The following is a 23,006-nucleotide window of genomic DNA, read 5'->3' as shown; positions in this document are numbered from 1 at the left end:
CGCGCTGCTACCCTTGCTGTCCCGCGCTCATCTGGACAATTTCGTCGTCGGCAAGTCCCGTGGTGGAGTACGGCCATTGCCATTGCCATTGCCATCCGTGATCGCCGTCGAGCTTTGCAACACTTCAAGAGGCACCCATCTGTAGCCAGCCTTTCTACCTTTAAGCGCCTTCGCGCTAAAGCCCGTTATTTAATCAAACAGAGCAAGCGGATATGTTGGGACCGATTCGTTTCTTCCCTTGGTTCCACTGTCCCTCTGTCGCGGGTATGGGCTACACTTCGCTCTCTTCAAGGTTGCCATCGGCAGTCCACCCTCCCAGGCCTTCACCTCCCAGATGGCATTTGTACGGACCCATTAGTTCTCGCAGAACATCTTGCGACCCATTTTGCAGTGGCATCAGCGTCGGCCTCCTATCCAGCTGCTTTCCTTCATCAAAAACAGCAGGCTGAAGCTGTCACCTTATGTTTCACCACTTGTGAGTCAGAATCTTACAACGAACCTTTCACTGAATGGGAATTTCTTTCTGCTCTATCTTCTTCTCATGATACGGCCCCTGGCCCAGATTCCATTCATAACCAGCTGCTTCAACATCTCAGTGCTCCACAACGGCACCATCTTCTTCGGGTGTTCAACCGTATCTGGCTCCAGGGTGACTTCCCTTCTCAGTGGAGGGATAGCATTGTGGGTTCCTGTCTTTAAGCCTGGTCGGAACCCCCTATCTGTTGACAGTTATCGGCCAATTAGTTTGACCAATGTTGGTTGTAAGTTACTTGAACGGCTGGTAGCCCGTCGGCTCACTTGGGTCCTCGAATCTCGGGATCTATTGTCCCCTTACCAGTGTGGCTTTCGAGAGGGACGATCTCCAATCGATCACTTACTTCGCTTGGAATCCGCAGTTCGGCAGGCCTTTTCCCAGCGCCGCCATTTGGTTGCAGTGTTTTTTGACCTTCGCAAGGCCTATGACACGGCCTGGCGCCGTTACATCTTACTAACCCTTCATCAGTGGGGTCTTCGGGGCCCACTCCCGATTTTTATCCGCCAGTTCCTGATCCATCGGTCATTCAGAGTTAAAGTTGGTACTGCTTTTAGTTCTCCACGGACCCAGGAGACAGGCATTCCACAGGGTTCTGTCTTGAGTGTCCTTCTTTTCCTCATTGCTATCGATGGACTTGTGGCCTCTGTCGGTCCCTTGGTCGCCCCTGCCCTGTATGTGGATGATTTCTGCATTTGGGTTAGTTCCTCCTCGATGCCATCTGCAGAACGGCAGCTCCAGGTGGCTATACGGCGTGCCTCTGCATGGACCCTCTCACACGGGTTTCAATTCTCTCCTTTAAAATCGCGGGTGGTCCACTTCTGTCGCCGTACTACGGTCCACCCTGATCCAGAGCTCTATCTCGCTGCACAAAGATTGCCTGTGGTTCCACAGTTTCGTTTCCTAGGTCTTCTTTTCGACAACAAGCTCACTTGGCTGCCCCATATCAGACTCCTGAAGGTAGGATGTTTCCGTAAACTCAATGTCCTTCGCTTCCTTGCCCACTCCTCTTGGGGTGCGGACCGTTCCCTCCTCCTCCGTCTTTATCGTGCTCTAGTTCTGTCACGTTTGGACTATGGTTGTCAAGTTTATGGTTCAGCTGCTCCTTCCACGCTGCACGTGCTGGATCCGGTCCACCATCGTGGTATTCGTTTGGCCACCGGTGCCTTCCCTACTAGCCCTGTTGATAGTCTCCTGGTTGAAGCTGGGATCCCCCCCCCCCTTTCTGTTCGGCGGTCCCAGCTTCTGGTGTCTTATGCCCTTACTATCCGTTCTTCTCCCGCTCATCCTTCCTATTCTATCCTCTTTCCAGACCATGGACGTCGCCCGCCTGACTCCCGCCCTCGGGCGGGTTTACCGGTTGGGCTGCGCCTTGCGTCTCTTAACTGTGATTTTCGGCTTCCTTCTTTGTCCTGTTTTCCTCGCTCCCTCCCCTCCACCCCTCCTTGGTTAGTTCCTCGGCCTCGAATTCGGATGGATCTCCGCCGCGGTCCGAAAGATTCCATCCCCCCGGTGGTGTTCCGTTCCTTTTTCCGCCAAATTTTATGGGAGTTTCGGGATGCTGTTTTTTTTTACACTGATGGCTCTAAATCTGCTGATCATGTTGGGTATGCCTTCACGTCCCTTGTTGGAACGGAAAATCATCTGCTGCCACCCTCATGTGGGGTGTTTACTGCGGAATTGATGGCAATTTCCCGGGCCCTTACCTTTATTAAACAATCCCAACACAACCGCGTTTTGTTATGTACGGACTCGATGAGTGGCCTTCTTGCTATTGACTGGTGTTTTTCGCGCCATCCCTTGGTCTCTGCCATCCATGACCATCTCGCTGATCTTCACCGTGCTGCTTGTTCCATTGACTTCCTATGGGTCCCGGGCCATGTGGGTATCCCGGGTAATGAGCTCGCTGATCGTTTGGCTGGGGGAGCAGTTACTTACCCCCCGTTTTCTGTAACCCCTCCTGCAGCGGATTTACGGCTTCACATCAAATCCCACTTTGCACAGTCATGGGCCAGTTCTTGGGAGGCTACTCCACTGTCTAATAAACTTCGTGCCATTAAGGTGAATCCAGGCCCATGGCGTTCTTCCTTTCGCCTCTCCCGCAAGGACTCGACCACACTGTGTCGTCTCCGCATTGGCCATACCAGGCTGACCCATGGTTTCCTTTTGCGTGATGAGCCACCCCCGCTATGTGGTTGTGGAGCCTTCCAGTCAGTGGCCCACATTTTGGTTGAATGCCCCCTTCTTTTGGCTCTGCGTGCTAAGTACAGACTCCCCCACACTTTACCTTTGATGTTGACTGACGATTCCCGGATGGTATCTCTGGTTCTAGGTTTCCTCCGGGAGAGTGGTTTTTATTCTCAGTTTTAAAGTTTTTAATCTCCCTCTGGTGTTGGGGCAGGGCGGTGAGTGTTTGGGTGTCTCCCACTGTAGGCAGTGTTCAGAGATTCCCGATTCACCTCCCTGACTGGAATCCTCTTTTCTTTCCCTTTTACTCTGTTTTTACCCCTTCTTTTTAAGGCTTGGTTAGTTTTTCTATTCCCATACGTACTTTCTGCATTATAGCGGTTGTACCTTTTACGTCACAGGTGGTCTTGCCTATGCTGCTTCAGCATAGTGTTGGGTTCGTTCTCTTGCCAACTTCCCTCATTTGTTTTTACTAATGACAACGTGACTGCCCTTTTACGTTTCCCCTTTTTCCGTTTTATTGTTCTGCCTTTTCTGAGATGTCCCGTTAGCAGAATGGAGTCTATTTGAAACAAGGGACTGATGACCTTGCTGTTTGGTCCCTTTAACCTCAAACAACCAACCAACCAACCAATTGTTTAAATAATGTATAACGACAGTTCTGTTGCCATTTATCACAAGTGCACCTGCACAAAAGCACTGACTTATTTACGAGGGTTGTCCAGAAAGTAAGTTCCGATCGGTCGCGAAATGGACACCACAGTGAAAACCTGATGAAGCTTTGCACAGATTTGTTGGGTAGTGTGTCTAGTATGACTGTCGATCGCATCAAGACTCTCTTTTCAGTTGCGAGTGCACTGTGAGCGAGTAAAGGTGCCTAGAACAACAATGTCTCTCGCCAAGTAGCAGGGCCCACTGAGAGGCTTTGCCTTGATGAATGCAGCCCACCTAATACAACTGCCACGCACTTTCTTCTTCATGGCAATTCTCAGTCGCACTCTGCAGGGGCAGTGAAGATGCTTCCGCAGCCTTTTCGATGGGAAGTGTTCGATCACACAAGACGCAGCCCTAATTGGCCCGTCCTGAGTATCATCTCTGTTCACATGAAACGCTGGATACGAAGAGAACACTTGGGCGCAGACTACGCGCTATAGACCAGCGTAGAGAATTATTGGAAAGCACAGGCGGCTGCCTTCTATGACGATGGTGTTGGAAATTTGGTATAACACTCCGACAAATGTCTAAGTCGGAGCGGAGGCTAAGTAGAGAAGCATCTGGAAAGTGTAGCTAACTCTTGCAAATAAAATGTTTCTGATTTTCACTATGGTTTCCATTTAGCGACCGATCGGAACTTGCCTTCTGGACAACACTCGTATTTATGGACAAACCTTTGTTTGTAATTGTTGTAAATCATCTGTGACAGAATGTTCGTAACAGTTCTTACTTTATGTTATTTTAATATATTAGTTTAGAGCACGTAAGTGGTCAAAATGAATCGGATCGTATCAGTAGAGTTTAAGGACAGTGTGTTTGTGGTGGGGACGGCCTTCAGTCAATGAAACAGACAGTAGCGGAACACTATGGGAATCAAGTGGAGACTGGGACTTTCCGAGTGACTAGCTTAAGGGAGCAATTCTGCGATTTCACAAGATTTCTGGAAGAAGGCAGACCTGCCTACACGGTAATGTGCGTGATTTGATCGTGGAGGTGTTTGATTCTGGGCAGTAAATGGCCACTACAATACAACACAAACAGAGCATGTTAGTATTCTTCGAATTGAATGTATTTATTTGTGAATCATCATGTTGAACTCTTAACTATTTTGAGCTGGAGAATCTTTCGTGTATCCTAATCACGAAATGGACATAGTTTTTGTGAGTCTTTGGTGAGTATTTGGTTTGGCAATTTTTGCTACCATTCTCGTAACGCTCTCAGTGTAATATTATTGCATTTGATAAGGGTATTTTCTTTCTGTATTTTTCTTGAATGTCGAAGGACCACTGACCGTTTGTTTATTTGCAACGTCCTTTCTTGAATAAACATTATTCTACATGATTCTCTGCTGTCAGCATCAATTGCAGACATTAGAATAGAACCCTTTTTTATTAAATTAGTGATTTATCTTTTATATTTCCGTGTGTTTTAGTAATTCGCGATCCTAGCCAATCCATAGAGTATTTGACTGCACGATCACAACTAAAGATTATTATTTGCAGAAAGTTAGCTGTGGGGTGTGAAAGCAGATGTTCACAACTCGACCCTACGACTACATTTTTAAACACAGCAGCGCATATCCCAGGTACATACAGTCCGAGTAACCGCATGTAGACACGCAGCTGGTTTGCTTATATGGATTGCTGTTGAAGAGCAACTACACCAACAGTAACCATTAGGTAACGCCGCAGGCATGGGTTGGTGATTATCCTCGCGGAAGAGCACTTTTTTTGCGTGCCAGCCTTAGTTTGTCTTCAGCCAACGCAAGTTTCAAACGATCCAGCAGTGGAGCATAATAGGGTCCAGTGGCTCTGCCTTTTTTCATATAATTTATGAGAATTATACCCTGAAGCGCAAAAGAAACTGGTATAGGCTGCAGGCATGCGTAATCAAATACAGAGATATGTAAATAGGCAGAATACGGCGCTGCGGTCGGCAAGGCCTATATGAGACAATAAGTGTCTGACACAGTTCTTAGATCAGTTACTGCTGCTACAATGGCAGGTTATCAAGTTAAATGAGTTTGAACTTTGTGTTGCTGTCGGCGCACGAGCGATGGGACACAGCATCTCCAAGGTAGCAGTGAAGTGAGGATTTTCCCGTACGACCATTTCACGAGTGCACCGTGAATATCAGGAATCCGGTAAAACATCAAATCTCCGACATCGCTGCTGTCGGAAAAAGATCCTGCAAGACCGAGACCTATGACGACTGAAGAGAATCGTTCAGCATCACAGAAGTGCAACCCTTCCGCAATTTGCTGCAGTTTTCAGTGCTGTGCCATCAACGTCAGCGTGCGAACCATTCAACGAAACATCATCGATATGGGCTTTCGGAGCTGCCTCGAAGCTTTACGCCTCCCCTGGGCCCGTCAACACCGTCATTGGACTATTGATGACTGGAAATATTTTGCCTGGTCAGACGACTCTCATTTCAAATTGTATTGAGCGGATGGACGTGTATGGCTATGGAGACAACTGCATGAATCCGTGGACCCTGCATGTTAGCAAGAGACTGTTGAAGCTGGTGAGGGCTCCAGGAACACTCTTCTGAGTATAAGGACTTCCGCTGGCCACCAAACTCCCCAGACATGAACATTGTTGAGCATCTCTGGGATGCCTTGCAACGTGCTGTTCAGAAGAGGTCTCCACCCTCTCGTACTCTTACGGGTTTATGGGCAACCCTGCAGGGTTCATGCTGTCAGTTCTCTCCAGCACTACTTCAGACATTAGCCGAGTCCATGCCATGTCGTGTTGCGGCACTTCTGCGTGTTCGCGGGGCCCTGCACGATATTAGGCAGGTGTACCAGTTTCTTTGGTTCTTCAGTGTAGCTTGGGAATCTCAGAAACAGTGGTTATCGCCTTACCTGCTGACAAAATTGTCTTTGCCTTTTTCAGTCCATTTCCCCAGCGTTGGTCCATTGTTTTGATTATGGTGTGTAATGATGGATCCATGTTTCATCAGCTGTCACAAATCGGCACTGAAACACATGCGGATTAAGATCGAAACATCGCCAGACATGGTACTGAAACGTTGTGCTGGAGTCGCCTTTGGTCGATAGGTAGAAATCGCGGCTCCCGCCTCGCATACAGCCTCTTCGTAGCCAGTGCTCCACGCTCGATATTATGCACTCTCTCAGTTGAGATACCTCTCAGCAATCTCACGAATTTTTATTCGACAGTCCTGCATTGTATCATATCATATCTTAGTTTCCTTTTTGTGTATCTCAGTTGGACGGGTGGAGCGCGCTTCTTCTTCGGTGCTTGGCGAACCACGTTTAAATTCATTGATCCAAAAGTAAATTGTCTTCAATGATGGTGCAGGGCCCACATGAACTTCATTCAATTCTGCTCTGATTTCTGCGACTTCAAATGAGAATATTCAATAACAGTATGGAATTCGGGTTTTGTCGATTTTTCGCTCGCAGTCGACGTACTGACCAACTCAGACGTATGTCAGCAACGAACTGTACTCCGTATGTTACTGGAATTCTATGTGGTCCTGGAATAATCAAGCTTATCAACTACGAAGGCACAACAGAAACGTTCCATTCTTTCATGGAATTACAGACTTCGCAAACCGCCGTCGTTCGATTTCTGTACTCCACTTTACTTTGTTCTACTATAGTATAGTATATTATAGTATACTGTACTATCCACTGTTTCAAACTGTACGCTCCGTAACACACTTAATCACGTGACAAATTTCTAATAAAGAAGCATATTGCTTATTAACAATTTTTCCGTGATAATAGTGGTTGGACTCCTTGACTGTTACATTACTGAAGAAATACAGCAACCAGCCACTTCTTATAGAGCTTTATTTATACAAAGACCTATTCCGGGGCTTCCATTTTAAATTGACGCAATACTTTATATCAATGAATCAATACAATATTTCTGTCAACTGCATTTTGATCACTGCGTCAGCGTTTTACTGTCTTTTGTAGGTACGTTTATTACATTATATACTATAGTGTGCAAATTACTGTGGACAATCTCATATTTTACAAGGAATTGAAGGTGGATAGCTGTAACCAATTTTATGCGCCCAATTGTTGGACGTTCGATGGACTACTGTTGTCATGACTATAAACAACAGCTTTAGATACCCTCCAGTTCAATTGAGTTCTTGTACGTGTGGCAGCAGCATGTATAGTTTCTGTGTTCTCGACAGGAACACTTTGTTTCTGTATTAAGCTAGACATTTTACTTAAGAAATGGGCAAAAATAGTTGCTCTACATCAGCAAACATCTGTGACTACAAGAGACTGTGCCTGTGTTGTTAGTATGAGGAAATAGTGTTTCAAGGCTTATTACGACATGTAGTGATACTGCCCCATTGTCTCCAAAGAGAAACGCCTGATTTGGACGAAAAACAAAAAAAACCACCCCTATAACTGACCAGATGCTACTAACATGCAGTATTCATCCTCGTAAAAGAAATAAGGTCCTTCAGAGAAATTCATTGGCTACTGTGGTTGAAATTGACTCTTCAGCGGTATGGCGTAGGCTTCTGGATTGATGGTGGAAGACACGAAAGCCAATAAAGAAACAGTTTTTAACAGCTGCCATGAAGGAAAACGGTTGGCATGTGCCAAAATACATAAATCTCGGACCTCCATTGACTGGAACTACATATTTTTTAGTGATGAGTCACATTTTATTGTTCAAGGATACAGAGCAAGGGTTGTAAGGCAAAGCATCAGTTAGAGTGTGAGATCTGATCATCTTGTACAGACTGTAAAATACCCTCCCAAAAAATGTTTTGGGGGTTCCTTCACTGCAAATGGCTCTGGGGCACTATAGTTGGAGTTACAAACAATGGCGGTATAGTTTAGACTCGTTCTATGCACCTACATCATGCATTCTCTGACAACCAATAAGCATTCAGAAATGTTCTGAGTGCTCTGCTCTGAATGCTGTAGCTAATGCGAGCATTAAACGTTATAGTAGCGAGTTGTTTAGTGAACTTTTATTCCATTTGTTGCGAGTTGTCGAGGCTGAGTTTGTAGTGAACTTTTATTCCATTTGTTGCGAGTTGTTGAGGCTGAGTTTGGTGGTATGTGATATAGTCTGCATAAGCAAGTGAGAGACTTAATTATCAGGTGGTATGCTTTCTTCAAGCGGAAAGCAGGCGCATGCGCGTACGGCAACTGTTGCTTGGAATCATCAACAACGCAATTTCTGTCCTTGCCTCGATATGCGCCAACCGCCATCGTTCGTGGATCAGATTGTAGTTACAGTTGGTGCCATGAACAATTCAACCAAATACATGGAAATTCATTGGCGCAGAATTACGCCCGGTCCTGTAGACCTTTTCAGATGATGGAGGAACGTATCAGCAAGGTCTCGTCCCATGTCACACTTCTAAAGCAGTAGATGATGTTCATGGAAGACAACATTAATGTGCTTCCGTGGCCTGGTAATTCACCAGACTTAAATCCCTACGAGAATTTGTGAAATATTATGAAAAGACATCTTGAGGAAAATGGTCTGCTTAGCAAAAAAATGCATTCATATATGTTGGCTGAAGTGACAAATGAAAATGTGTACCAAGGCTGGAATTTGAACCCAGGTCTCCTACTCACTAAGCAGATGCACTAACCATTGTGGTACAGTGGCTTTGAACAGTTGCACAGACTACCCTAACATGCCTCCCTCCTCAATCTAAATACTGATTCATGCCGCAATCCACTTAAACTCGAACAGCATTGCAGAGGCTCTCCACCTATATTGCAGTAGCACTTCAGCGAGTAGTGATGGGTACTGGGTGCAGAAAAGTGGGAAAATACTTGAATTAAATAGGTAATAAGAGGAAGAGCATCTCTAAATTGTGAAACCTAAATCAGTGGAGAGAGTCAGTCATCAGATAATGTCTTATTGTGTTAGAAAGCTGCTCCAAGCAAGGAAGTAAGTTTGCAAAAGTGGTATTGTCTTTTGTCAAATATCTGCCAGTTCTTCATGCTTCCATATCAACTGCAATATGGTGAATTTCATTCAGTGTCTACATTAAAGTTATATTAATATAGATGACCAAGCTGCAGTTGCTAATGTAATGCAAGGAAATTAACAGGCAATGATATAAAATACTTCCTTGAGGGTGTATAGCAAAACAAATTTGCCTTGTGTTGATAAAAAACATGAAAAGTGTGCCTATTAGACTCATAAATTTATTAAAATGAGTGACAGAAAGGCTCATCAGTACTTAACAGGAGGAGGATCAGCACCCAGTATTGCCAATAGAAATACCTAAAATAGATCATAGCATTTCTAACTTTGAGAGCCAGAGATCATATCTTGAAGGAAAAGGATGGTGACATTTGGAATGGGCAAGGGGATGATGGGAGAGGTACAAGTCGCATAAAATTACTAATAATAAAAAATTAATGGCGCATGTCCTATAATAGGCACTCAGGTCTCAAGTCATACTAATAGCACACTCTGCAACTGGGTATTGGACATCCTCGAAGTTGACAGTTCCATGTATCCATACAATATATTACCAATTTGGTGGTAATCATACCCTTATAAAAAGCTGTGCACTAAACCTGAGGCGGTAGACTAGAATAGTTTTTATTCTGCCTGCAATTTTGTTACTCATTTTGACTGTGATGAAGTTATTGTAGATGGTAGAAGTTGCTGCCTGGTACAATTTTTACCATGGCAGCAAGTGTAGGGACCTTTGCCTAGAAATAGTACTTTGTGTGTGCCATACAGATAAACAAGGGCTTGTGCCAGTTGGGAGGGCAATGAAAGACGACAGTAGATCATGGGCTTGAGCATGTCGGGCAGAGAGAATCTCGCGTCAGGGTTTTGCTTGAAAAATATGCAGCTCTGACAAGTACTCTGTTGTGACATTCAAGATTTGGTGATTTGCTAGAGAGGAAATCCTGGAAGTAGTTACTAAAACATGTGTCAAGGGATATTGTGTTAGAGTAGACAAGTTAACCATTGAAACCGAGGCTATAGGGAAGGATGTCTTTGACATGGAAGGGATGACAACTGTCAGAATAAAAATATTGATAAGCACTTATTGGTTTGATGTGAAGACCCTGTGAGAATACCTCTTCCTTGGACTCCAGCAGCAGGTGGCATTTAACATTGGCAGCCACACAGACTAGAGAAAGACCTGCAGTTTGGGCCAGAGTGCCCTGGGTCATGTCAAACAATGCAGTGGATCCAGCGAGATGGTAGTGGCTCTCAGCAACAGTGTCTGCCCCTGCAAGCAGAGGTGGACAGCCAAGAGTGTGCCTGCACAAGTGGTGGCAGCTAAGCAGCTGCATAGCCCCAGGCTCGAACTGTAGATGACCAGGGCTGTAGGCCAGCAGTGGATGAAATATACCTTCAGCAGGCACACCAGTTGGAGAGTGCTAAGTCAAGAGCATTGGACGCTGCGTGAACAGCAAGGCCTCAGCCGCCAGCAGCAGCAGGCCCAGCTGGATCTCCTCCAAAGCTGGAGGCTGTCGGACTTTATACTTCTGTCTCAAAATTAGTAGTATTTATATGGGCTTGGCCTGTCCATGTTTTGTCTAGGCATGGATTTCTGTTACTTAAGACACAACAGAACCATATTTTGAATGCGTTGCATTCAAGTCACACATGCCACAGTGGGTCAGCTTGTATGCTGCATCAATGATATTACGACCCTGGTCTCCTTGCTGGGCCAGGCTATGTTGTAGCTGCCCAATGCCATGGTGACAGTACTTGATGTATTAGCAGGTTACTGGCTAATGTAATCACCTGACCCACCTGGTTGACCTGCTTTTGTGAGACTGTTGCATCAACTGTGATGGAATCTTTTTTTATTCAGCCATACCAAGTATATTGGTTGTGGCACAATACTACCAAAGTGACATATATCCAGTCAGCACCTTGAAGCCTGCCGCAATGAGAGGACTAGCATATTTGTCATTGTGTATTTTAGATAGAAGTTAAGGATGCAATACATCAAATAGTTTTGCTTGTTGAAGTGTCAGAGCTGATGCCACATACATTCCACAGACAAGTATGAGAGTAGGAGAGCATTTCTGTGCTGGATGAGAGAGAGAAGGGAATGGTTATTGGTGGTCTTCCTTCAGAACATGACTGCCATGGGACTCAGGTCAAGTACTATTCGAGATGTATTGACTTTGTACCCAGGAGATTTGGAGGAAGTTGAGAAAGTGCGAAATGCATAGAGAAAAGCTAATGATAGATGCTCCCTCAGCTGTTTTTGGGTTGGAACTGATTGATGAAGGTATATTACCAATTGAGCTCAGCGAATGAGAGGCAATCATAAACTAAGCATTGTAGTTAAATTTGGTGTGGGACTTAAAGTTAGGATATTCCATAGAATATGTGTGTTTCCAAGATGATGGAATGTGTAACATATAAGCTAGAACCTTAACAAATTTTTCTTTGTTTTCAGGGTCTACCCAGTGTCGCCTCCAACGATGGCTGTGTTCATCAGCGGCAGCCTTGCCTCATCCAGTACTGAGCCGCAATCTGATGACATCCCCTCAGTCGTCGTCATCCTCCTCTGGACCTGGTAGTGGTGATACAACTATAGGACCTGGTGCTGGGAGTGGCCCCACCAAACAATCACCGCCACAGCCACCACCTTCAACTACTGGACAAGGTTCTGGAAAGGGAAAGGATGGTGGGCAGCTCACTTGCCCCAAGTGTGGAGATCCTTGCACACATGTCGAGACTTTTGTCTGTAAGCATTCTTTGAGCCTTTCATTTCTCAGTATATAAATGTGCATCAGAAAAGCCGTTTTGCCACTAGAAAGAAAATAGCTGGAGGTTGTTTGAAAAAATTATCTAATAAAATTTGATCTTTAATCTCACTTAGTAACGCATGTTATACGAATTTATTTTCAGGCAGGCTTTCAGACTTCATGTATTGTGTCCTGTATGTAGAGACAAAGAAGTGGAACATTTGAAATTATGTACGAAGATCTCAGAAGGACATATTAATATGACATCAGGCACTCACCATGCACAGAATACTTCTGCATCATAGTTACCGTGCCCCCATGCAGAAAATAGTTTGAAAGTATTATAAATAAACAGCATCATCACCACTAAGCATTACAAGAGAACTCTCACTTACAAAGATTGTTGATTTAACAAGAATACACATGACATTATTAAAAAAACTAGACTTTAAGCCAAGAATGCACCTAAGAGGATAGGTACCCAGCAGTGGGATCGCCTTTTTGAAACCATATATAAGATGATGTAGGTTAAGGTCCCAGGTATCACACCCTGTAATTGTTAACTGTAGTGAGCCCTCGTTTGCAAGTAATTGATGAAAAAAGTTTTGGAATTTTGCATGTTGCTCTAAAGTTCCGAATAAGAGACATAATACATATTGGTTACGTAGCATAATGGTTATAGTATGGGCCTCAGATGCTGGAGGGTGGGTTCGAATTGAAGTGCTACAAATTTTTTTATTTTCAAATCTTTATCAGAGTGGCTTTGATCCATATTTTATGCAATTAATTGGGTTCATTGTAATTTTTAATTTCTTTTCCTTTGTCATAGCATTTTAATCACAATATTACCTTTCTCAGTTGCTCCCTTTTTTTCATTATTCTTTTTCCAGTTGCAATCTTCGTGCATTTGATTTTAATTATTTTTATTTACCTATCATAATATTTAAACATTTGAAAATACTGATCTGTCAGTTAGAAAATGAAAGCTGAAATATTCAATTTATATTGATTGTGGAATAGGGTTAGAAATGTAATTTTCAGTAGAAGATGTAATTTTTCTTGGGTCGTAACTGTTGTACAAACATGTAAAACATAAGTTCTTATTTTATGTGAAAAATAATGCAGTTGAAGATTTGAATGAAAAAAGGAATTGTAAGTAAAATGAAATAAAAAAGACTGGGAATAGAACTAATGAATAAATCAATGTTAATACATAGAAATGATTAAAATCACATGCACAAAGATTACAAGTGGAAAAAGAACTACAATAAGAAAAAATGAGAGCAACTGAGAAAGTTAATATGGTAATAAAAATTTGTAACAAAGGAATAGAAATAAATAAAACTAATTAATTAAGTAAAACTAATTAATTAAGTAAAACTAATTAATTAAGTAAAACTAATTAATTAAGTAAAACTAATTAATTAAGTAAAACTAATTAATTAAGTAAAAATAATTAATTAAGTAAAACTAATTAAGTAAAACTAATTAATTAAGTAAAACTAATGATCAGTCATCTTGATAAAGATTTAAAAATAAAAAAATTTCAAAGCACTTGATGAGATTCGAACCCAAAGTCTCATGCATATGTTACCTGTATTGTAACCATCACCCTGTGGAATCAAAGTGTATGACATTTCTTCCTTAAAACTGTAGAGCATCATGTGAAATTCTGAATTTTTTTTTGCGGTGATTACTTGCAAATGAGGCCCACCAGTGTGAATAGTTGCAGATGGTTTCATAAAGTCAGTAGCACAGCTGGAGGACCTCTCAGTGTTAGCTGGTATACATACATATATGTAATCACTTTCTGACAGTTCTTACCTGTAAGCCCCCATCCCTCTCCTTACTCTCCTTACTACCATTCCCAAACACACACCATTTCCAAATGCATGTCCTGAATTGATTCCTTCTCCCCTCCTCTCTCTCTCTCTCTCTCTCTCTCTCTCTCTCTCTCTCTCTCTCTCTCTCTTCCTCTCTCCCCTTCTCCCTCCATCCCTCCCTCCCTGCTTATGTATATAAACAGACTTGAAAAAATCTGAAAGAAATCACCATCAGGTGCAGTATACAAGTATACTTTAGTATATTACTCATTTTTTAAAGTTCACACTGAAAACTGTTTCTGTTATACTGTAGAAAACTTGGTTTTTGTTTTCGTTGTTAAGTATTTTCATTTTTGTTTGGGTATGTCAGTGAGTGACTAAAAAATCTATCAGCATGTTAATGGTTACCAGAGTGACAAAGACACTCACGATGATGATGATGATGATGATGATGATGATGATGATGATGATGATGATGATGAGTCAAATTCTTGAATTTGTTGTGGTAATTGTAATGAATAACTTCAGTGACATTGCTGCCAGCTTCTGATTTCAAATCTTGTTCTTTTGCACTCCTAGCACAAAAACGTGTAGAAATAATTTTTCTGCACAATCATGTTTCATTGTTCTACAGCACTGTATTGTTTTATTTGTGCCCATACACCAACAGTAGCATTGGAATGACAAATATGTGGAGATAGTTGAATGGGCTCTTGCCCATGTCTTTTAGCATTTCATTGATGATGCAGCATTGGAAATTCGGCTTCTTTTGGACCACAATTTCAAACAAAGAACAGAACAGAAATTAGAATAGAGAGAAAAAGAAACCAGCAACCACTCACGTATAAAACTTCCTGGCAGATTAAAACTGTGTGCCCGACCGAGACTCGAACTCGGGACCTTTGCCTTTTGCGGGCAAGTGCTCTACCAACTGAGCTACCGAAGCACGACTCACGCCCGGTACTCACAGCTTTACTTCTGCCAGTACCTCGTCTCCTACCTTCCAAACTTTACAGAAGCTCTCCTGCGAACCTTGCAGAACTAGCACTCCTGAAAGAAAGGATATTGCGGAGACATGGCTTAGCCACAGCCTGGGGGATGTTTCCAGAATGAGATTTTCACTCTGCAGCGGAGTGTGCGCTGATATGAAACTTCCTGGCAGATTAAAACTGTGTGCCCGACCGAGACTCGAACTCGGGACCTTTGCCTTTCGCGGGCAAGTGGTCCCGAGTTCGAGTCTCGGTCGGGCACACAGTTTTAATCTGCCAGGAAGTTTCATATCAGCGCACACTCCGCTGCAGAGTGAAAATCTCATTCTGGAAACATCCCCCAGGCTGTGGCTAAGCCATGTCTCCGCAATATCCTTTCTTTCAGGAGTGCTAGTTCTGCAAGGTTCGCAGGAGAGCTTCTGTAAAGTTTGGAAGGTAGGAGACGAGGTACTGGCAGAAGTAAAGCTGTGAGTACCGGGCGTGAGTCGTGCTTCGGTAGCTCAGTTGGTAGAGCACTTGCCCGCGAAAGGCACAGGTCCCGAGTTCGAGTCTCGGTCGGGCACACAGTTTTAATCTGCCAGGAAGTTTCATATCAGCGCACACTCCGCTGCAGAGTGAAAATCTCATTCTGGAAACATCCCCCAGGCTGTGGCTAAGCCATGTCTCCGCAATATCCTTTCTTTCAGGAGTGCTAGTTCTGCAAGGTTCGCAGGAGAGCTTCTGTAAAGTTTGGAAGGTAGGAGACGAGGTACTGGCAGAAGTAAAGCTGTGAGTACCGGGCGTGAGTCGTGCTTCGGTAGCTCAGTTGGTAGAGCACTTGCCCGCGAAAGACAAAGGTCCCGAGTTCGAGTCTCGGTCGGGCACACAGTTTTAATCTGCCAGGAAGTTTCATATCAGCGCACACTCCGCTGCAGAGTGAAAATCTCATTCTGGGCACTCACGTATAGTTTACTGATGTGCCTTATAGATATGTGAAAAACCAGTGGTGAATGCATTTCTATCTGTTAGAGAGTGTTCAATTAAAGAAGCTTTTGAGCTACTGCCCTTTTCTTGTGTAAGTTTTTGTGTCATTATGTGTGTGTGTGTGTGTGTGTGTGTGTGTGTGTGTGTGGCACACACAATTAAATGGTAGGTGAGTGGTTGCTTTTCTTTACTTTTATGTATTGTTTCCATCTGCATAGTAATAGAATAAAAGTTAATTATACTGTACTCAGTCAAACTATATTAATGCATATTGCACATGAGCATAGGAGAGCGCATCATATTAACATAGTAAGCAGAAACAGATGAGAAAAACCTACCATTGGCAATGTTTTAAGTGGACAAAGAAAAGGTACATCATGTTGAATAAACAGCTTGCATCCACAGTACTGGTGTTAATAAACTATCGACAAAATTTGACCACTTTTATTTCAGAAGTATCAGTGCACTGAAGAGATGAGATGACTTAATATATTTATATGGCTCAAACAATGGAAAATCCAGGATTGAATGTAACAATGTTATACAGCTCAAACCTCTTCATGTCCATCAGAGTTTTAAAGTTGATGCAATTGCATTAATGAAAAGGTTTTTAGTATGGGATGTACTGTTCTTTCTAGAGCATCTCATAGGGTACACCAACAGCCACTGCCACATTCCTGTCTTGGTGCATTCTTCTAAACTGCAGACAGTACATTACAAATCTTAAACAACAAAAAATGCAATCAAATGCGTGATAAGTACTTTATTTTATGAGGCAAACTGAACTTCCTAGAAAGCTGAAAATTAGCAACATGAACTGATTCAATTCTTCAAATCATGAATTGTAAGTGAAAAACGCAATCGTCATGGTCACTTGTAATATAGAAACAAACATATTCCAGTTACAAAATAGGTTATTAAGATATTTTTCATTTAAACTATTTCTTCACGTTCAAGGGGCGTATCTCTTAACATCTTACTACTCGTCTTCATTATTTAGCCCAGATATGGAATTAATAAGAACATCAATTTAATATTATAGTTTTATATTTTCATTATTTAGATTTTCAGTAGTTAATCATGCATATTTACAACACTGTAGATGAATAAAAGAGCCAGATAATGAAAGGGTTTTGTTTGTGTTCCCAACAGCCTCAACAAGATTCGTGAAATGTGAAAAATGTCATCACTTCTTTGTTATTTTGTCAGAAGTAGAATCAAAGAAAACTCTGAAGGAAAATCGTGAAGAATATAAAAATGGATTTTTCAGGAGACCGCCTCCCACGCCAAAGAAGGTATATAAAGCTGGAACAGTATTGATTCTGTTGTGATCTTTCTAGCTCCAATATGCATTTCTTTTTCGGCAGAGATAAATATTTATGTGCCTTGATGTGGTGTTCTTTACGAAACAGCTTCACACACATACATTGGTCAGTTTCTGTTATATTGATTCAGATTTCTAGAAACTCCTATGCCTATGCAACATGCATGTAACTTTACTAATTGACAGTTGTTTTTAGATCTATGACTATCTCAACAAGCATGTGGTAGGCCAAGAGGATGCAAAGAAAGTTCTCTCTGTGGCTGTGTATAACCACTACAAGAGGATTTACAACAACATACCGCTGACTCAGCAGGTGCAACAAAATCAGCAACAGCAGCAGCAACAACAGCAGCAAGTGCCACAGCAGTCGTTCACACACAGAGGTATGTAATTAGGCAATGTTCTTAAAACTAAAGAAATCTGTAATGGTGTCTTGTAAGAGAAATGGTAATGAAACAAAAAATAGGCTGTTAGATTTCTTTATAATTAGCAAAATAATTTAAATAATACTTTTCTTAGAATGCACCTAATACAGAAGGGATGGTATAAATTTACAGGAATTAAACAAGTATTGGTGCTGTGAGTGTATATATATATATATATATAGGTATATTTTTCCTTCGTGGAATGTTATATATATATATATATATATATATACACCTAAAAACAAAGATGATGTGACTTACCAAATGAAAGTGCTGGCAGGTCGACATACACACACAATTCAAGCTTTCGCAACAAACTGTTGCCTCATCAGGAAAGAGGGAAGGAGAGGGAAAGACGAAAGGGTGTGGGTTTTAAGGGAGAGGGTAAGGAGTCATTCCAATCCCGGGAGCGGAAAAAGGGACGGGTATACACTCGTGCGCGCACACACACACACACACATCCATCCACACATATACAGACACAAGCAGACATATTTAAAGACCAGCAGTCTTTAAATATGTCTGCTTGTGTCTGTATATGTGTGGATGGACATGTGTGCGTGTGCGGGTGTACACCCGTCCCTCCCTCCCCCCAAGGCAAGTCTTTCCGCTCCCGGGACTGGAACGACTCCCCACCCTCTCCCCCAAAACCCACATTCCCTCGTCCCCCCCTCTCCCCCCCATCCCCCCGATGAGGCAACAGTCCGCTGCGAAAGCCTGAACCCCATGTGCATGCCTGTGCTCGCCCGTGCGTCCGTCGACCCGCCAGCACCCCCACTTGGCAAGTCACATCATCCTTGTTTTCAGGTATATCCCTCCTACGTGGAATGTTTCCTTCTATTATTCTATATATATATATATATATATATATATATATATATATATATATATATATATATATATATATTCAAAAAGAAAGATGATGAGACTTACCGAACAAAAGCGCTGGCAGGTCGATAGACACACAAACATACACACAAAATTCTAGCTTTCGCAACCAACGGTTGCCTCGTCAGGAAAGAGGGAAGGAGAAGGAAAGACAAAAGGATATGGGTTTTAAGGGAGAGGGTAAGGAGTCATTCCAATCCCGGGAGCGGAAAGACTTACCTTAGGGGGAAAAAAGGACAGGTATACACTCGCGCACACACACACATATATCCATCCACACATACACAGACACAAGCAGACATTTGTAAAGGCCATATATATATATATATATATGGTTATAATAGAAGGAAACATTCCACGTAGGAAAAATATACCTAAAAACAAAGATGATGCGACCCACCAAATGAAAGCGCTGGCAGGCCGACAGACACACAAACGAACACAAACACACACACAAAATTCAAGCTCTCCCAACAAACCGCCGCCCCACCAGGAAAGAGGGAAGGAGAGGGAAAGACGAAAGGGAGAGGGCAAGGAGTCACTCCAGTTCCGGGAGCGGAAAGACCCACCTTAGGGGGAAAAAAAAAGGACGGGTACACACTCGCGCGCGCACACACACACACACACACACACACACACACACACACATCCATCCACACATACACAGACACAAGCAGACATATTTAAAGACAAAGAGTTTGGGCAGAGATGTCAGTCGAGGCAGAAGTGCAGAGGCAAAGATGTTGTTGAATGACAGGTGAGGTATGATTGGCGGCAACTTGAAATTAGCGGAGATTGAGGCCTGGTGGATAACGGGAAGAGAGGATATATTGAAGAGCAAGTTCCCATCTCCGGAGTTCGGATAGGTTGGTGTTAGTGGGAAGTAACCAGATAACCTGGACGGTGTAACACTGCGCCAAGATGTGCTGGCCGTGCACCAAGGCATGTTTAGCCACAGGGTGATCCTCATTACCAACAAACACTGTCTGCCTGTGTCCATTCATGTGAATGGACAGTTTGTTGCTGGTCATTCCCACATAGAATGCATCACAGTGTAGGCAGGTCAGTTGGTAGATCACATGGGTGCTTTCACACGTGGCTCTGCCTTTGATTGTGTACACCTTCCGGGTTACAGGACTGGAGTAGGTGGTGGTGGGAGGGTGCATGGGACAGGTTTTACACCGGGGGCGGTTACAAGGGTAGGAGCCAGAGGGTAGGGAAGGTGGTTTGGGGATTTCATAGGGATGAACTAAGAGGTTACGAAGGTTAGGTGGACGGCGGAAAGACACTCTTGGTAGAGTGGGGAGGATTTCATGAAGGATGGATCTCATTTCAGGGCAGGATTTGAGGAAGTCGTATCGCTGCTGGAGAGCCACATTCAGAATCTGATCCAGTCCCGGAAAGTATCCTGTCACAAGTGGGGCACTTTTGTGGTTCTTCTGTGGGAGGTTCTGGGTTTGAGAGGATGGGGAAGTGGCTCTGGTTATTTGCTTCTGTACCAGGTCGGGAGGGTAGTTGCGGGATGCGAAAGCTGTTGTCAGATTGTTGGTGTAATGCTTCAGGGATTCCGGACTGGAGCAGATTTGTTTGCCACGAAGACCTAGGCTGTAGGGAAGGGACCGTTTGATGTGGAATGGGTAGCAGCTGTCGTAATGGAGGTACTGTTGCTTGTTGGTGGGTTTGATGTGGACGGACGTGTGAAGCTGGCCATTGGACAGGTGAAGGTCAACATCAAGGAAAGTGGCATGGGATTTGGAGTAGGACCAGGTGAATCTGATGGAACCAAAGGAGTTGAGGTTGGAGAGGAAATTCTGGAGTTCTTCTTCACTGTGAGTCCAGATCATGAAGATGTCATCAATAAATCTGTACCAAACTTTGGGTTGGCAGGCCTGGGTAACCAAGAAGGCTTCCTCTAAGCGACCCATGAATAGGTTGGCGTACGAGGGGGTCATCCTGGTACCCATGGCTGTTCCCTTTAATTGTTGGTATGTCTGGTCTTCAAAAGTGAAGAAGTTGTGGGTCAGGATGAAGCTGGCTAAGGTAATGAGGAAAGAGGTTTTAGGTAGGGTGGCAGGTGATCGGCGTGAAAGGAAGTGCTCCATCGCAGCGAGGCCCTGGACGTGCGGGATATTTGTGTATAAGGAAGTGGCATCAAATATAATCTATTAGTTTTCAGGTGTGTGTGTGTGTGGGGGGGTGGGGGGTGGGGGGGAGGGGTGAAACCCAGTTTATTGAAAATAAAATGAATGAATAATGAGGCTTCACGGAGGTGGAGTGAAGAGGGAGGAAGAGGTGGAGGTGGAGGTCAATAATAGGCATTTTTATGGTTTATATAAGATATTTGAGATTGAAAGGAAGGGAAAACATAGTTAAACATAACTAGTTGCATCTGTAGTTTGACAAATTAGGAATCGTAGCCAGTACTCAACTATTATGGTGTATCCGTATAATTTACGATAATTGTGGCATTTTATAGTTTTATGGATGGACAGTGACATTTCACAACTTCGTGCACAAAAATTTGAAATGTTAACATTCGATAGTCACCCCACTTCCATACAATTTTGATTGTTTACGTGGGTCAAAGGCAAACCTGTATTAATCAATGACTCATTCTTTGATTCTTTGATATGGTTGGTATTTTAACCATGTGATGTTTGTGTGATCATTGAAATTGGATTTAAAGCTGGGATAACAGTTCTTCTGTGCAAATCTTACGTGTCGACAGGCACTGCTCTGCAAGTTCTTTGTTCTGCTCCGTTCGCTTGTTGTGATTTAACCCTTATTTTTTGACCAAGTGTGAACTAATTACATTTGTTCCACGTGTGTGTGTGTGTGTGTGTGTGTGTGTGTGTGTGTGTGTGTGTGTGTGTGTGTGTGTGTGTGTGCATATTCTTTGTTATGAGGTTCGTGTCATGTTCATTTTATGGTTTAAGACTTTGTGTGCTTGACATGTTTCAGTGAAGTGTCTGACTGCCTTGGGTGTTTGTTATATTTTTATGTGACATTCAGTGATCCAGATTCCTTTAGATACTTCAGTACATATTAAGACATTTGTTCTTGTACATTTTCATAAGCTTTATTCCTATTGTAGGATTCATTAATAGATCCAAAAAGAAACAGTACATCAAACATTTAAAGAATCACGTTCTGTTGATTTTCCTTGCATACTATAATCAAGAAAGGGAGAAAAAGTTCCCTCTTGCACGGTATCTGGATGTGATATTAATATTGCACCAAATCGAAGGAAAATAACAGGAAAATCAACACCTTTTTAGCCAAGTCTGGAAATATTGACAGTGATGTAATTAGGACCGAGTGGCTGTTTACTTTTTGGTGGAGAACAATGTGCCCTTAAGTGTGGCTGATCATGCTGGTGATTTATTTAAGATGATGTTTCCCACATCAGAAGTTGCAAAGAAATGTAGCTGCGGTCACACAAAAATGGCAAAAAATGTATCATCTGAAGTTGTTAAGCGTCTTCAGGTCAGACCATTTTCTTTGGGAACGGATGGAAGGAACAGTACAAATGCCAAGTTGTATCCTGTTGTTGTATTATTCCATGGGAAAAAGTAGTGAACTACACTCCTGGAAATGGAAAAAAGAACACATTGACACCGGTGTGTCAGACCCACCATACTTGCTCCGGACACTGCGAGAGGGCTGTACAAGCAATGATCACACGCACGGCACAGCGGACACACCAGGAACCGCGGTGTTGGCCGTCAAATGGCGCTAGCTGCGCAGCATTTGTGCACCGCCGCCGTCAGTGTCAGCCAGTTTGCCGTGGCATACGGAGCTCCATCGCAGTCTTCAACACTGGTAGCATGCCGCGACAGCGTGGACGTGAACCGTATGTGCAGTTGACGGACTTTGAGCGAGGGCGTATAGTGGGCATGCGGGAGGCCGGGTGGACGTACCGCCGAATTGCTCAACACGTGGGGCGTGAGGTCTCCACAGTACATCGATGTTGTCGCCAGTGGTCGGCGGAAGGTGCACGTGCCCGTCGACCTGAGACCGGACCGCAGCGACGCACGGACGCACGCCAAGACAGTAGGATCCTACGCAGTGCCGTAGGGGACCGCACCGCCACTTCCCAGCAAATTAGGGACACTGTTGCTCCTGGGGTATCGGCGAGGACCATTCGCAACCGTATCCATGAAGCTGGGCTACGGTCCCGCACACCGTTAGGCCGTCTTCCGCTCACGCCCCAACATCGTGCAGCCCGCCTCCAGTGGTGTCGCGACAGGCGTGAATGGAGGGACGAATGGAGACGTGTCGTCTTCAGCGATGAGAGTCGCTTCTGCCTTGGTGCCGATGATGGTCGTATGCGTGTTTGGCGCCGTGCAGGTGAGCGCCACAATCAGGACTGCATACGACCGAGGCACACAAGGCCAACACCCGGCATCATGGTGTGGGGAGCGATCTCCTACACTGGCCGTACACCACTGGTGATCGTC

At 43.7% G+C, this 23,006-nt stretch overlaps 1 protein-coding gene and 1 non-coding gene across 2 annotated transcripts in view; one reads left to right on the top strand and one right to left on the bottom strand.

Annotated features, from left to right (window-relative positions):
* LOC126095472 (ATP-dependent Clp protease ATP-binding subunit clpX-like, mitochondrial) overlaps positions 1 to 23,006 on the top strand; it is a 73,804-nt gene that overhangs the window by 25,352 nt on the left and 25,446 nt on the right. The window contains exons 3-5 of the mRNA XM_049910261.1: positions 11,843 to 12,133; positions 17,062 to 17,204; positions 17,430 to 17,616. Coding sequence (XP_049766218.1) covers positions 11,843 to 12,133; positions 17,062 to 17,204; positions 17,430 to 17,616 — 621 coding nt within the window. The remainder of the gene's footprint in view (positions 1 to 11,842; positions 12,134 to 17,061; positions 17,205 to 17,429; positions 17,617 to 23,006) is intronic.
* Positions 14,830 to 14,904, bottom strand: Trnal-caa (transfer RNA leucine (anticodon CAA)). Its single transcript has one exon. It is a non-coding gene; the product is annotated as a tRNA-Leu (tRNA).

Source organism: Schistocerca cancellata, chromosome 8 (assembly GCF_023864275.1).
Source record: "Schistocerca cancellata isolate TAMUIC-IGC-003103 chromosome 8, iqSchCanc2.1, whole genome shotgun sequence".
NCBI classification, from domain to species: Eukaryota; Metazoa; Arthropoda; class Insecta; order Orthoptera; family Acrididae; genus Schistocerca; species Schistocerca cancellata.
This window is presented reverse-complemented; position numbering and strand designations above follow the sequence as displayed.